This window comes from Stegastes partitus, unplaced genomic scaffold, assembly GCF_000690725.1.
Source record: "Stegastes partitus isolate 25-593 unplaced genomic scaffold, Stegastes_partitus-1.0.2 Scaffold1664, whole genome shotgun sequence".
NCBI classification, from domain to species: domain Eukaryota; kingdom Metazoa; phylum Chordata; class Actinopteri; family Pomacentridae; genus Stegastes; species Stegastes partitus.
In genome coordinates, this window is record NW_007579395.1 from 150,165 (window position 1) to 166,092 (window position 15,928).

General features: G+C 40.0%; 1 protein-coding gene across 1 annotated transcript in view; it reads left to right on the plus strand.

The window, feature by feature from the left end:
* The window catches only part of lrch1 (leucine-rich repeats and calponin homology (CH) domain containing 1), a 127,076-nt gene extending 115,819 nt beyond the window's left edge, over positions 1-11,257 (plus strand). The window contains 1 exon segment of the mRNA XM_008301352.1: positions 9,804-11,257. Coding sequence (XP_008299574.1) covers positions 9,804-9,911 — 108 coding nt within the window. The 3' untranslated portion in view covers positions 9,912-11,257.
* The last annotated feature ends 4,671 nt before the right edge of the window (positions 11,258-15,928 follow it).

Here is a 15,928-nt window from a genome sequence, read left to right on the forward strand (position 1 = left end):
TGACAAAGTCTTCTGTGATGCTTACTGACCTCAAGTGTGAATTCAAAGTGGAAAAGTTTTTATTTCCTCGTGGCATTTGAAGTAGCCGTCTCTGCCCTCCGCTAATGGAAGTTTAGCTGGTGAACATGGAATTTGTGAGTCATGTTGAAGCCTTAATAATAATAATAATAATAATAATAATAATAATAATAATAATAATAATAATATAGTTTTGTTCACATCACGCACCAATAAACCAGCATAAATGATGGTAAATGTTCTTTTGTTGTTGTATTTGTTTATATTTTTGTTGTTTTTTTAATGTTATATTTATTTGTTTGTTTTTTTGTGTAACTTTTCGTTGTTTTTCTTTGTACGAAAACAACAACGTTAGAAGACTTTGTTCCTTTCTTGCTGTTTTTTTTTCTCTGTTTGACTTCCGGCCTCTCATCGCTGCTTTGCTGACTGCCTCCAGCCTCTGTGTGGACGTTTGCTAACTAAGCCGCCCACCCGCAGCCTGAACGCTTTACTGACAACGCTTCTGCAACGCTTCCGCAACGCTCCCCCCCTCCCTCCCGAGCTAACACGCTAACAGCTTCTGTGCTAACGTGCTGGCCTGCCGCCTCACCGCCACCATCGCGGGGTTCATGCTTACTGGGAGGAATCGGAGGAACTTTTTTTTTTGTTTTTCTTTCGTTCCTCTCTGTAAGCATCCTCGCCCGTTGCCATGGTAACTCCCGCCTGCCTCCCCTCCTCCACCGCCTCTACACTCTGACCTCTGACCTCTGTGTCCATTGGTTAACCTCCTGCCTTTTCTTTCTCTTTTTTACTTTCCTCCGGCTGGATGGCACCACGTCTTCCTCCTCCTCTTCCCCGTTTTCTTGTCGTTCTCATTCGTTTGGGTTTCGTTCTTTTGGGACTTTTGGTTTTGGTCCTTTTTTTCCTCGTCGTTTTCTTTCACGACTTCACTCCATCGATTCTTTTCTGATCTCACATTCTCACGTTTTGCTTCCTAAACTTCATCACTTCTTCTTTTTTTCTCGTCATCTTGTCATATTTCCTTTTTTTTGCTGATGATTTTTTACCTTCATCCTCGTTACACATGTTCTTGTTTCTTCTTGTCTTGATTTCTTTCATCCCTCTATCATATTCTCCTTACTCCCCTTCCTCCACTCCCCCTTCTCCTCCTATGCTTCCTTTCCGTTCTCTTATTCTATCTTTCTTGTCCTCATTTCTTTCCTTCTCATCTCACTGTTTTTTTCTTGTCTTTCACCTTCTTTGTTTCCTTTTTGTCTCCTTTTTTTTTGCTGTCTTCTTTCCTTCCTTGCATCCTTTTCCCTCCTCCTTTCCTTTCCCTCTTCACCTTCATTTGTCCTCTGATCCCCACCTCCTCCCTTCTTTCCTTTTGTTCTTAATTCATTGCCTATTTTTCACCTCTTTCTTTCTTTTCTTTTCTTTTCCTGCTGTCCTTTCTTCCCTATTTCTTTTTTTTCCTCCTTTCTTTTTGTCTTTCCTTCCTTCCATCCTTTTTATCTTGTTGTTTCTTCCTTCTTTGCTTCCTTTTTCACCTCCTCATTCCTTCATCCATACCGACTCTTCTTTTTGTTTTTCATCTCTTTCTTCTTCATCTTTATCTTTCCCTCTCCGTTATTCTCTCATTTTTCTTTTGGTCCTTCCTTCCTTCCTTGCTTCCTTTTCACCTTGTTCTTTCTTCCTTTTCCTTCCTGACTTCATTTGGATCCCCTTTTTCACTTTGTTCTTTCTTTATTTCCTTCCTTCCTTCTTGCTTTCTTTCCCTCACCCTCATTTTTTTCTTTTTTTAAATTCCCATTGACTCCCCTCTTTTCCTTTTCTTCCTTGCTTCCGTTACACCTCCATTTTTTTTTTTTATCCTTCCTTCTTCACTTCCTTTCCTCTCCCTTGTTCTTTCATTCCCACCTCCTCTCTCCTTGTCTCCTTTCCCCCTTCCCTCCTTCATTTCTTCCTCCCTTCCTCATGGGGGCGCCAGTCTTCCCTCTGTTCGCCCTACGACATCATCCAGTGCCGCCTGCAGCCGGTTCGCGCTGCGGTTCGGGCGCTGGTTGCCTTGGATACGACCGGCGCGGACAGGAAGCGGGACGAGGCGGTCCCGACTCCGAGCCCCGCCTCCCCCGGGGCGTCAGGGACTCCCTCATTGGTCTCGGTCACCACCCAAACCCCGCCTCCCGCCTGGCAGATCTGGGACCTTATTGGCTCGAGCCTGGTTCACATCCTCTGCCTGGTCCTGCTGTTCGTGGCCTATAGTTGGAGCGAGCTGACGTAACCGTGACGACGGGCTCCTGTCAGTCACCCGCCAGCCCCTCCCTCCTTTACGCCCAGGCTCCTCCTCCTTATCCGTGTTGCGTTTATGTCACGTGGGAAAAATGGCACTCGGATGAACTGCTGAGTGGCCGTGATGGTTTCCTCTGGTTCAGGGCTGCACAATATATCGTTTATTAACTGACGCTGCGATTTTTCCAACAGCCCAGGAAATACGACGTGAAATAAACACTTCATGCTACAACTTTTTTTTCCTGTCTGATAGAAGATAATTTACTCCAGTGGTTCTCATGGTACCAATTATTTAAAGCACCATGGCTTGGAAAACCCAGATTTTCCTTTCAGCCCACTAACAACAGCATAGAACTCTTCCAGTCGGGACACCATTGGAGTGGTTTCACCATCATACCTGCTCTGTGCATGTTCAAATATTGGCCATAAAAGCAAAAACTTTATTTCCAAAGCGTGCCTCTGACTGGCTCCATACTTTACATTTTTAAAGCTCCTATTGGGGCCAATCAGAAAGAAAAATCTTAGGGTTAAAAAATAAAGAATTCATGGTTGGTGGCGTATCAGATGTGCACCATCATGTAACTGGTTTGTTTTATTGGATCAAAGCAAGACTGCACCATTGGAGACCACATGTTCATATCAATGAAGCTGCAGAATTTCAGGAGTGTAGCTGCAGTATTTTTTAACTTATTGCACTTTAAACACTGATCGACCAACTGGCACAAAGAAAAATAAAGAAATTTGCTTAATTGAGATGGAATGAAGACAGAGAAGTTGTCACATGTGCACAGCAAACATGAGTTAGGAACTGTAGAGAAACACTGAAAAGAAAAAAAAGAAACACATCAGTTGTAGGGCTGCACAGTTACTGGACGATTCATCACGATTTTGGCTTCTCATGATTAAATGAACGCAATCAATAGTGAGGACAGCATGTAGGTAAAATCTTGTGGCTTCAGCTCTGGTAAATCAGACATTAGAACGCCTTATTTCAGGCTTTTTAAAGTAATTATTTCTCTCTTAGCTGTCTGAGCTGCAGGAACTGAGCGGAGACTAGAAGCTTCTCTGTGCACAGCTGACTAGCTAGCAGCTAATGTAGCCTGCATATGAGGTGGAAAACCACGTTTAAATATACCGTTCTTCTACCAGAAAGGTCTGTCCAATAGAACAGATTTTTTTTTTGATTTAAGAGTTCTTGGAAAAGCCGCCTTCTTTTCTTTCCGTTATTTAGAAGACGCAGCGTTTGTTGACGCGCAGGTTGGCTTCTCACGATTCAATAAACATGATCGACTTCGATATTGATATAAACAGCCCATGTGGGTAACACCACACAGTAAATCTGACATTAGAACGCCTTGTTTTAGGCTTTTCAGAGTAGTTTGGTCTCTTAGCTGTCTGAGCTGCAGTAACTGAGCGGAGACTAGAAGCTTCTCTGTGCACAGCTAACAAGCTAACAGCTAATGTAGCCTGCACATGAGGTGTTTAGGGAACATCAGTAATAGTGTTTATCAAAAATAAACACATGTTCAGCAAGTGACAAATTCAAATTTTCTTCTATCTTGCCTCTTGGGGATGCTCTGAATTCAGCAGATTATTATTTTAGGTGTTATTTTACTGCACATTAGCAGGAATGTTGCTCCACATGGAAGCAAAAGCAGCACTCCGGTTACTCAAATGTCAAAGCGCAACAAATGCATTTGGTCTCTAAAATTAATTAATGCATGTGATAAATTAGTGCGATCTAAATATTGATCAAAATAAATGATCAGAACCAATCAGATGGAAATATCTCAGCTACAGAACGAGTGATGTTTTCTAAAAACTGCTCTTTGACTCTTTGACGACTAATTTGTTTGACGTTTTAAATCAGCACCACAAAGCTCTGTTTTTAAAAAAAGTCACTAAAGCAACAAAATTATCTGAGAAAAGCCACTTTTTGGTATTTTTCAGCTTTTTTTTTAAACTCTAGATTAATTAATTATTTCCAAATAGAGTCATTCAAGCCATCTGGTGAAATTTGCCACCATTTTTTTTTTAATATCACAGAGAAACAGAACATCATAAAGTCAGTTTTTCCCGGTATCGTGCAGCCCTGGTGTGCTTGTCTGTGTGATGACAAAGTTTCCACACAACAAAGTGAAGCTGAAAACGACCACAAAACCAGTCAGACTTCACTTAAATCGTCCCACGTGGCACAAACGCAGCACCGGCATGAGCCTCGCCTTCCTTCCTTCCTTCCTTCCTTCCTTCCTTTGGTTTTGTGTCTTTGCAATAAAACCCGACACGGAAACCCTGAACAGAAGCAGGAGCGGCGGCTTTCTTTATGATGTCTTACGAGCGCCTGAGCGGGACGGAGAGTCTTCAGACTGGATCGGATTCTCGTCCCTGTTTGTGTCCGAGCCGAACAAAACCAGAGCGAAGACCAAATCAGAGAAACCTCCCGAGTGGTGTGTTGATGTGCAGGAATCAGCACAGAGACGACGCCAGAACACGAAGCTCAGCAGCCGTTTGGCGCCGTTCTGGAGGTCTGGTGGGGAAATAAAGTCTCAGATATCATATGAGATGCACCCTCTTGACTTAATAACAGTTCTCTTATTGTTTATGAATCAGTTTCTCGGCTGTCGTTGGCTGAAGATGCTTCCTGTTTGTCACGGTGAAGCCTCAGGTTGTGAGGTTCACGTTAGCTTCTCGTGGACGTTAACGCCCCCAAAACATGAGCAGGTTTTCCTCATTATAGCGTCAATACGTTTATTTTTATTTAGTTTAGTTTAAATGAACTCATATACAGCCGCCGTGCTTCCATAAAGTATTTTTATGCACATTTTTAATTGGATAAAGTTCATGGAAACGGCACAATTTTGCCCTCTTAAGATGGTTTTTTACTTGGAGTGAATGCGGTTGTGAATCCAATCAGCTGTTTGAGCCTCTGAGCACGAAACACGTCCAACACATGAGCACTTATCTCCACTTTTTCATCGTATATTAACTAAGTTTTGTTCATTTCTTCTTCTTCATACTTTCCTAATGAACGATAAAGGCTGTGTCCGAAATCCCTCCCTATGCCCTACATAGTGCACTATATAGGGTGCACGCCACTTTGTAGCGTTGTTCGAATTTTCAGCGGTAAATTTCATCCACTATATAATGCACTCAAAATATCCCACAATGCACCGTAAAAAGCAGTGTACAGCTGATGGTCACTAACCGAGCAATATGGACCATCATGCATTGCGCGAAAGGAAATGGAAACGGAGACGAACGAGAACACGAAAAAATTCCCGTTTGTTTTGTTAAATGTTATTTTACCCGGACAGTGAACGTCGCTAAAATTGCAGCACTCGGTTGCGATTTGGACAAACCACACCACTTTATTTAAATTGCTTTTAGTTACTGGATCCTGAAGAAACGCTCTCACATCGGATATACAGAAAAATGACAATAAACTTGATTTAATTTGATTTCTTAGCTTTGCAATAAACTGTTGATTGATGTGTTTGTACTACGCTGTTGCAGCACAAATCGTGGCTAGCGAGCGACGTAATTAACAGCTCGGGTAGTGTCTGAAATGATACTTTGCCGAGGTGCTCCCTATATAGTGGTCACTATACAGAGAGTAGGGAGTGAGTGGGTGATTTTGGACACAGCTAAACTCGTTTTTTCCAGCTACTTCTCATCTGTTCATTGCAGCGTGTAGCTCATAGCACCACCTTCTGACAACTAAACAAACTGAATTTTCTTTTTTTTATTTCCTGTAACATTTCAAAAGTCAAACATGACATCGGCCCACTTCCGGCACGTTCGAGAACCACTTCAGGCTTTTATTTTGATGTGCTGCAGCTCGTCTTTTCTGCTCAATCAGCTGTAAAAGTTTAACTTTGCCACCAAGTATTTCACTTTAAAAACTGTTTGGTTTTGTGTTATCGGGACCTGCAGCTACACGTGGTTCAGAAAACTGGTCTTTTTCTTCTTATTTCAACTCATCCCTCATCAAAGATTGTTTGATCAACTTGTCCAATATTGTAGATTCTGAATCGAGGACATGATGAGGAGTAACGGTGAACATTTCAGGTTTTTATCTTGAATAGTTTCTGAGATTTTGTCGTTCAAACAGCTTCAGCGTGAGCAAAAAAGCTCTGGAAGTGAGTCTATCTGCAGAATGTTCCTGAATGTTGTTGATGTCTGTTTAATATTTAATGCTCTCAAATTTTCATATAAATCAGAGGTGGTGGAGATGAAGCTGGTTTATAAATCTGATGATCTGAGAGTTGAGAGGAGCCTCGAACTTTAAGGAATGAAATCAGGAACGTTTTAAGGATTCTTCCTGTTTCGTGCTGTTCAGAAAAAAAAGTGAAAGTTTCAGACTTTTATGTTTAATAATTCCTGAAATGTTGTCAAAATTCACAAAGATCTGCAGAAAATAGGTCAACAGATGATTATTTTTAATCTAAAGTGTTCCATACATCCAGCTATGATTCCAGAAATGTCTTTATAAACATCTGTAGTTTATGATTCAGGTAAATCAGAGTTGTTGGAGCAGAAGCCTCCTGATCGTTAGAGATGGAAAAAGCTGCGTTGCTTTGCTGTATCGCGCCCGTTTACGTTAACGGATGTGATGACGTTTCTGCTCCAAACACTGAATCAATGAAAACTAGTCAGAGGAAGCTTCCACCAGCTCGACCTGAGCCTCAGACCTCCAGAACAGCTGCCAGACGTCGCTGCTGAACCTCCTTTCAATCAGTTTCATTTGAGTTTCCTGCACGTTAAAGACTCTGAAGCACACGTTTCCTGAAAACCTGCACAAATTTGTTCTTCTTTTTTTGTGTTTTTTTTTCCTCCTGACGTGCGAAACGGAAGCCATATTTCACCACCGCTCAGATCAGTCGGATGTGTTTGTTTTGTTGTTTTATTATTTGCCTAAATGATTATTTCAATGAGCTGCTTGATGTTTGGTTTGAATCCACCTGATATGCAAACGTGACTGTTTCTGGGGAATATCTGAAGGGCTACAGACACCAGACGAGCTGATGAGGTTCAACATCTACATATTAGTCTTCTTAAGCAGTTTATTTTAGAGGGTTTGATATTTAGGGGGTTAGCACACGGCCGTGTTTAGAGACGAGTTCGAGGACGACGGCGTATCTACGAGTCTCTCCAGTGATTATTCTGACTTTGTTCATTTTCTGTGAAACGACTCGGACGGCGAACGTCGAGACTTCCTGTGAGACGGATTATTTTTATGAGCTGTGTGATATTGTTAAAGACTAAAGAGGTAATAAAACAGTTTAGGGGACGTTTTCTGCTCTGTGGCCTCATTGTTCAGCCAGATGGAAGCTTTCCGTCCTCTCTCGGTTTTTGTTTTACATCTTTCCTCATTTTTCCACTGCAAGATTCAAGGATTCAAGGAACTTTATTGTCATGCCAGCTCACGTTTACATGTTTGTGGTACGAAATTAGTGCTCGGGTTTTTAAAAAGACCTAATAAATGATAAGTACAATGTGAAAGAAGAGCAAAATATGAGTAAAAATACAAACAATGCACGTGTAACTATAGTATGAAATATAAATATTAAAGTAGAAAAGCCAGAATTAGCTGTTCAACACTCAATATAAGTGTGAACAGTGAGGTAGAGCGGATGTTGCACCACTTGTAAGAATGAAAATATGGTTTATTGGTGCAAGTCGTGCATCTTGATAGAAACAGAACAACCACAAACTCTGAAATGTCTGAAGTCTAACAGTTCTACTGCCATAAATTAATATATAAATTAAATTAATGCCAGAAATCAGAAAAAGAAAAACAATTCTTTGATTACTTATTTTTTTAAAAAAAATACGAAAAATGGAATCACAGAGGACTAAACGTTTCCGAGAGTCCACAGCTGTTACCAAAAAAATGATGGTGACTCTACATACGATAGATATTATATTTTATTTATTGTTTTTGTTTATTTATTTCCATACCGATGTGCTCCATGTGAGCACAACCTGCAGTTCAACCGAATTCATCCAAACATGGCTTCACAATCGCACCAAGTCGTGAAGAATTCTTTACATTTTCACAGTCTGGCAAAACAAAAACTGTTGATTTTTAGCAATTTTTTTAAATTACACACATAAAATAAATTATCATTTAAATTAATTTTACAAAAAATGAAGAAAAAAAAGCGGAACTCAACATTTTTGCTTCATACATTTAAAAAAAAACTCCTAGAACATTTTTTTCGGCACCTCGAGACGTTCCACTGTGCTGAATGTATCCTCCAACACCTTGCTCCTCTGTTCACTGTTTCTGAGCCACACTGCGTTTATTTATTAATCCTGAATGTTTTATTTGGCTCTCAGGTCTCTAACGTTCCACTGAACACGCTGCCTGCAGTTCAGAAGTCGTGGCGTCTTGGTTGCACCGATGAGCGAAGACGTTTTCTACAGAATCTTTACAGAGCAAATGGCTGATTTTTGGCCAAACAAATGATAAAAAAAATTGTCGTTTTTTAGCTGAGATTTGGTGAATTTTCCCAATTGACCCGTTCGATACACTTGATTGGTTTAAAGACTGTTGGAATGATAGAAATACGTCGATTTTTCTGCTTTTGCAGAGTCTGGCTGTGACAGATGGTGTCAGTTTGGTGATTAAACCAAAAACCCACCGGTGGGTTCAGAGGATTAAAGCCAACTGCAAATAAAAACACCAACGTTATGTTATGAAATGAGAAATAGCGTAAATACCTCTTTATGCCGAGTTCTGTTACCAACAATGATCCAACTTTTCAGGCCCAACGCTGGTGATTCAGAATCTTTACAGAGCAAATGGTGGATGTGTAGAATTTGTTATAAAATATTGTGATTTTTTAGCTGAGATTTGGTGAATTTTCCCAATCGACTCGTTTGATGCACTTGAACAGTTCAAAGACTGTTAGAAAGTTGAATCCATGAGGATTTTTTCTGCTTTTACAGTTTCTGGCAGTGATAGACGGTGTTGTTTTGGTGATTTTTTAAATGTTTTTTAAGGCTTTTTTTTAAAAAACCCACTGGTGGGTTTTGGGTTCAGAGGTTTAAAGTCAGCAGCAAGTGAAAAGTTGAGCAACAACTTTAAATCGCATTAGTAGAAATAGAATAGAAATAGAAACCTCTTTCCCTCTTTACACCACATTTTATCACAACTTTTTAATTCTTAGCATCGGCAGTGTTTCGGGTCCAGCTTCATACAAAAACTTGACAATAACTAAAATGTCAGGAAACATCTTCAGGTCCTAAAACTGTTTTTTACCAACAAATATGAAGCAAAAGTTTGGGAAAAAAAGTGTCATATTAGATGTGAGATGCACAAAATGACTCACCTGGGAGTTGTCGGGGCTGTGGCTACTTCCTGGAGGCTCAGTAGGGAATATTTCAAACCTACAGAAACTCGCCGTCCATCTGCAGCCATCGTGTCTAAACCTTGTGCTGCTTTTGTCTCCTTCCTGCCTTCCTCCACGTCTTCCTCCCTCCTCCTGCTGTCTCTCCTGCTCCCTCAGGACAAACTGTGCCTCCCTCACCACATCCTGGAGGAGAAGGGCCTGGTGAAGGTGGGCGTCACGGTGCAGGCTCTGGTGGACGAGGCGCCGCCCAAGCTGCTGACGTGAGCTCCAAGACACCCGCCTGGACCCGAACACTGACGCTGCGACTCGCCCGCATCCTCCCTGGAGTGTGTTTTTTTTAAAATTTATATTCAAGGATGCGAAGCGGCGTCGCCCATCGGAGGTGGATTCATTTTTACTAATCGATCAGAGGGAGCTTGTGGGATCCAGCAGAGAGCCTGATGGAAGGCCAGCGTCTGACTGGCTGCAGGTTGTTTCTCAGCATGTTTGAACAAACACCAGACAAACACACACTCTGTCACCTGAAGGGCATCGATCCAACGGTTTTGTTTTGGGGCTTGATTTAGAAAATCCGTACACTGGCTGGTACCAAACGTTTGAGGAAATACTGACAGGAAGAGATTTTGAGAATAAAGTCCAAATATTATAGAAATGATGTGATTTTTATGGGAATATTCGTAATAATTTAGGTGCAATTTCACTTGAGAAAGTTTTAAAATTCTGTTTTAATTTCACTAAAACCTTCACAGAAAGACGTAGTGACATTACAAGCTGCGTTTTCTGTAAAATTACAACTTTGTTCTTTCGCAAAATATGCAGCTTTATTCTCAGAATCTCAGTGTTTTCCTCCAGAACTGTGGCTCTCTAATAATCTGAGGTTTTTTACTCCAAATCGGATGCAGTTCAGAAGCTGTTTAACAGTTTTTTCGTTTCATTCTGAATCATTTATTTCAGTGTAAGAGCACCGACTGTATCTATGCACGCTATCCAACACTCCGACGACCGCCACCTATCCGTCTGCAGCTCTCTGGTTTTTCTCCTGCTGAGGTTTCTGGTGAAGTGTTTCTGGACTGCGTTGAGTATTTTTTTTTTCGCTCTCGGAAGAGAATAAAAACAAAAAATATTATAGTCTTAACGGCTTTTAACCGCCATTTATATTTAAAACATGAAGATATTTATGATATAAAGAGGAGCTGTTTTGAGTCGATGTATACAGTCAGAAAGAAATAGTCCAGAAATATTTTTCTCTAATATATTTTGGGTATAATTGTGTATGTTTTCTAAAGTTTTGCTACGACTCCGTGGAGCTGCGTCCCTGCAGCAGCTCGGCCATGGAAGCCGGTCCAGGTGATGTCGGTCTGCTCGTCTCTCGCTCGGCGTTCGCTGAAGCTGCTTCCTGATGTTTGGATGAGATGCAGTTTGCTTCATGTGCCAAAATGTGGTGATCGGACAAACACAAAGTTCAGTTTTAATCATGGAAAGTCGTGGATGGATTATTGAACAAGGGGCCTGAAGGGCTCAGAGGGATGGTTTTTTAAGGGGATTTGAGTAATTTGGTCAAATTTATGAATAGCAAGTCGATTAAGACACTTAAAACGACTAGAAAGAGATGGAACAGAAGACAAAAAGTGACCTCAAAGCAAAACAAAATGACACAAAACAACCACAGATACTGGATTTGACTACGAAGAGACAGAAAATGACCACAGAAAGACAGAAAGACCCACAATGAGACGTAATAGACAACAAAGAGACACAAATCAACTACAGATACTTAACATGACAGCAACAAGATGGAAAAGGACCACAAAGAGACTCAATATGACCACAAAGAGGCACCAAAAGACTATAAAGAGACACAGACACAAAGCTACCAAAGCAAGACGCAACAATATTGCAAAGAGACACAGAATTAACACAAAGCAACAAAAATGACCACGAATGGACACAAAACAGAAACAGAAACACAACATGACGGCAAAGTGATAAAAAATTACATCAAAATGACTAAAAAGGTCATAAACATGACGACAAAGTGATTGGAAAGGACCACAAAGAGACTCAACATGACCACAATGAGACACAAAACCACAGAAGCTCAACATGACTATATCAAGATTGAAAATGACCATGAAGAGACAGAAAGACAAAATGACCACAGAAGCTCAACGTGTCTGGAAAAGATGGAAAAGGACCAGAAAGAGACAAAAATTGACCACAGAGAGACTGAAAAATACCACAAATAGACATAAAACTACCACAGCAAGACTCAACATGACCACAAAGAGACTCAATATGACCACAAAGGAACACAAAATGACCACAACAAGATACAAAAGGACTACTGAGAGACAAAACATGACTACAAAGAGACAAAAAAACAACCACAGAAGCTCAACATGACTATAACAAGATGGAAAATGACCATGAAGAGACACAAAAAGACCACAAAGAGGCTTAACATCACTCCAAAGAGATGGAAAAAATAACAACAAAAAGACACAAAACAACCACAACTGGACTCAACATGACCATAACAAGATGGACAATGACCACAAAGAGACTTGATATGACCACAAAGGAACACAAAATGACCACAACAATATACAAACGGACCACTGAGAGACACAAAACAACCACAACTAGACCAAACGTGACCATGACAAGATAGAAAATGACCACAAAGAGACTCGATATGACCACAAAGGAACACAAAATGACCACAACAAGATACAAACGACCACTGAGAGACAAAAAACAACCACAGAAGCTCAACATGACCATAACTAGATGGACAGTTACTACAAAGAGACACAAAACAACCACAACTAGACTCAACATAACCACAACAAGATGGAAAATGACCACAAAGAGACTTTAAATGACAACAGATAGAACATTACTATAGGAAACCCAAAACGAACCCCAATACCAACTACACAAGTCCAATCACAGCCTCCTCCGGGTCTGTGCTCAGGATCCCTCTGGGTCTGAATCCATCCATGACTCACCTGAGAGCATCACACCTGCTGTGTCTGTACCTGGACACCTGTAGTCTGACACCTGAGGGCCAGGATCAGCCAGTAAAGACGAGATCTCACGTAGCTGCAGCTGCGCCTCCATCAGTCTGGATCTAAAACTGCTTTTTACAGAAAACCTGAACTCGTGTGATGATCGTCTGGCCGGTCGGTGCAGTGAAACCTCCACTAGTTCTGTTGGAGTTTGCACCGATGTTGAGGTTTGAGCTGCTGCTGCTGCTTGCTGTGAGATCAGACGTGACTCAGGGCAGGTTCTGGCTTCTTGTTTAAACTGTTTGACAACCTGCTGCATCGACAGTGTTTGTTTGTCTGAAGAGTGAATTCTGAACTACGTGGGACAAACAGACTTTAAAGGGGCCGTTCGGTATTTACTCACCTCCATCGCTCGACTTTAAACAGACTTTTACGCACATTTTTAATGATCGCAGCAGAAAAAGTTATGGAAACTACATAAATTAAAACAAGCTCCACTCACCTGAGGGTTTTTTTTTTGCTCTTCACAGTAAATAAAACACATTTTTTTCAGATGGATGGAGCTCACAGGATTGATCAGCTGTTGACATTTTAAATTGAATTTTTTTACATTTTTATTTTACAAATAATGTAAAAACCAACATGCACAACATTTTAAGCACCCTGAGGTGTTACAAATAGAAAAAAAAGGAGGCTCTGCATGCTTTAGATTTTTATTACTGGCATTTTTTTCCCAACACTCCTCTTTGATTTGCTGTTCAAACACCGTCTGCAGTTCAGCCGAGTCACTCCTAGCTTTTGTGCTGCATCATGGAAAGCAGATTTTTTTTGTTGTTTTTTTTTGCAAAATCTAGTGCAAAAGGTTTATTTTTGGAGAATTTAAACAAAACGTGTGCAATAATATCACGACTTTAAGCTTAGATTTGGTTGAGTTTCCCAACAAAACAACACACGATGAGTTCAAGGACCGTCGGAAAGTTAAAAATTCTTTTTGCTTTCACAGTTTTTGAACATTTTTTTAATAAAAAGATGCTTTTTAAACCTTCCAGTAGGTTTCGGGGTTCAGAGGAGTCACCCAAATTAAATTAATATTCACTGAAATCAGTGGAAAATATTAAAAATACCAAATGCCGCCCCCTACAGGCAGAAAGCAACAACTACAGGAGCAGTTTTAGTTCCTTAATTTTACGCTGTTTTCGCCCAAATCGACGTTCCTGTAGTTGTCGTTTGTTTAAATCACAAATGTACGTACTGCCCCTTTAAAGTCTTTGCAGGTCTGAGATCATGTTTTGCTTCTTAAACCTGCAGGTTTGTATGAGTGAGTGATGAAGAGATTTTTTTGTTTTCCTGTGCAGCTTCGTATCCAAAGCTTGAGCTACTTAAAGATTCAGCAGTAAAATAAAAGTGAAAAAAAAAAAAAATCATGAAATAAAATAAAAGAAATGCTTCCACTGGATAGATTCCACAGTTGCCAAAACAAACCTCTCCCTCCGGATTTCTTCGCTATAGGCTCGTGTACATATTATTTATGGCTGTGTGTTCCTGTCCTGTACATCCACCGTAAAACACTCACACCTGCAGACTGGAGGCGTCTCTTCTCCATCATTATATCAGTTAAACATAAAGACACGTATTCCAACACTATGGCAGCTTGGTGAAGAATAAAAACTGTATATTCTTCTGTATTATTTTTCTTTTTAAAGCAGTATTATTTTCCTCAGTAAAGAGCAACAAATTGTCTTCCACACATTCCTGATGTCAAGTTTATGAACAGAATCCAAACTCAGAGTCGTAAAACAAACATTATGAGGATTTTGTGCTGCAGGAAACTGAACCTTGCCTTACACTTGGCTCATATTTGACCACATCGTCACAGCGTTTCGGGTAAAAAAAAATTTTTTAAAAAGCAATAAAACCAAAGCGGCTGCTTCCCCGACAGAATCTGCACTTTAATCTTGTGTATTTATGTCTTTGTTTTGGCAACTGAGAGAATCTGAAACCACCTTTTAGAAAGAATCGACGGAGAGTTTAAAATGTGACGCTGGTGTAAATTGTGTACATGTGCCTGCTGAAGCAGTGTTTTTAATGTCTCTTCTTTTGTATAAAGGTTGTTTTGTTGTCTTGTTTTTTTTGTCCACAAACGGCCTGTATTTCACATTTTTGTACTTTTTCTGACTTGGGAGCAAATTTATTTTTATGTGACTTCTTTTCAGGTTTGTCGGAACTTTTTTCGATGTAACAAGAAAAAAAAAAAAACCCTTTTGTAACTCTTTGTGAAACCTTTTTTGTGTAATTTGTTTGTACAGCAACTTAAATTCTCTACGTGCATGAAACGTCCCCGTAACGTCGCCTTAACTGCTGTGAATACTGTAAATAGTTTACTGTACTTCTCATCACTTTATCAGTAAAGACGTCACCTGTCGAAAACAACACACCTGTCTGTCTGTTGTCTGTGGATGGATGGATGGATGCTGGATGGATGGATGGATGGATGATAGATGGATGGATGGATGATAGATTGATGGATGGATGATAGATGGATGGATGATAGATGGATGGATGGATGATAGATGGATGGATGGATGGAGGATAGATGGATGGATGGATGGATGGATGATAGATAGATAGATAGATAGATAGATAGATAGATAGATAGATAGATAGATAGATAGATCACAGAATATTTTTTTAAAAACACAATAAAAGACAGAAAAATCTAAAAGTATTAAAAATGGGAACCTTAATAAATATAAATAGAAGCTGTTCTAGACTGCGGCGCTGCAGCATCTCTCCGGGTTTGTTACATATTGATTTGATTCTTGAATGTAACTAAGTACATTTACTCAAGTACTGATGTGCAGTTTTGATGCGTCTTTACAACTTTAGTTACTGGATGTAATTTATTAAAAGGAAATCTAACTGTACAACTTCAGGAATACTGTGTTATAATTCAGTATTCTCCATGAGGAGTATTTTTACTGTCAGTACTTTAAGTATATTTTAATGCTTATATTTGTTGTGGAGTTTTGAATACAGTAATTTTTTATTTTTTTTTTTTTTACACAGAGCTACGTTTACTAGTAAAGGATCTTCTGAGTTAAACTAACCAAGGCAGGATAAACCAAAGTTGGAGTATTTTCTAAATTCCCTCGTTGTGTTTTCTCACCGAGCTGGAAGATCCTGACTTGATTTGTCAAACTAGCAGCACTCAGGTCTTTTATGTAAAGAAAACTAAGAAAAACTGGCAGAAAATATTCATCAAGTACTCAT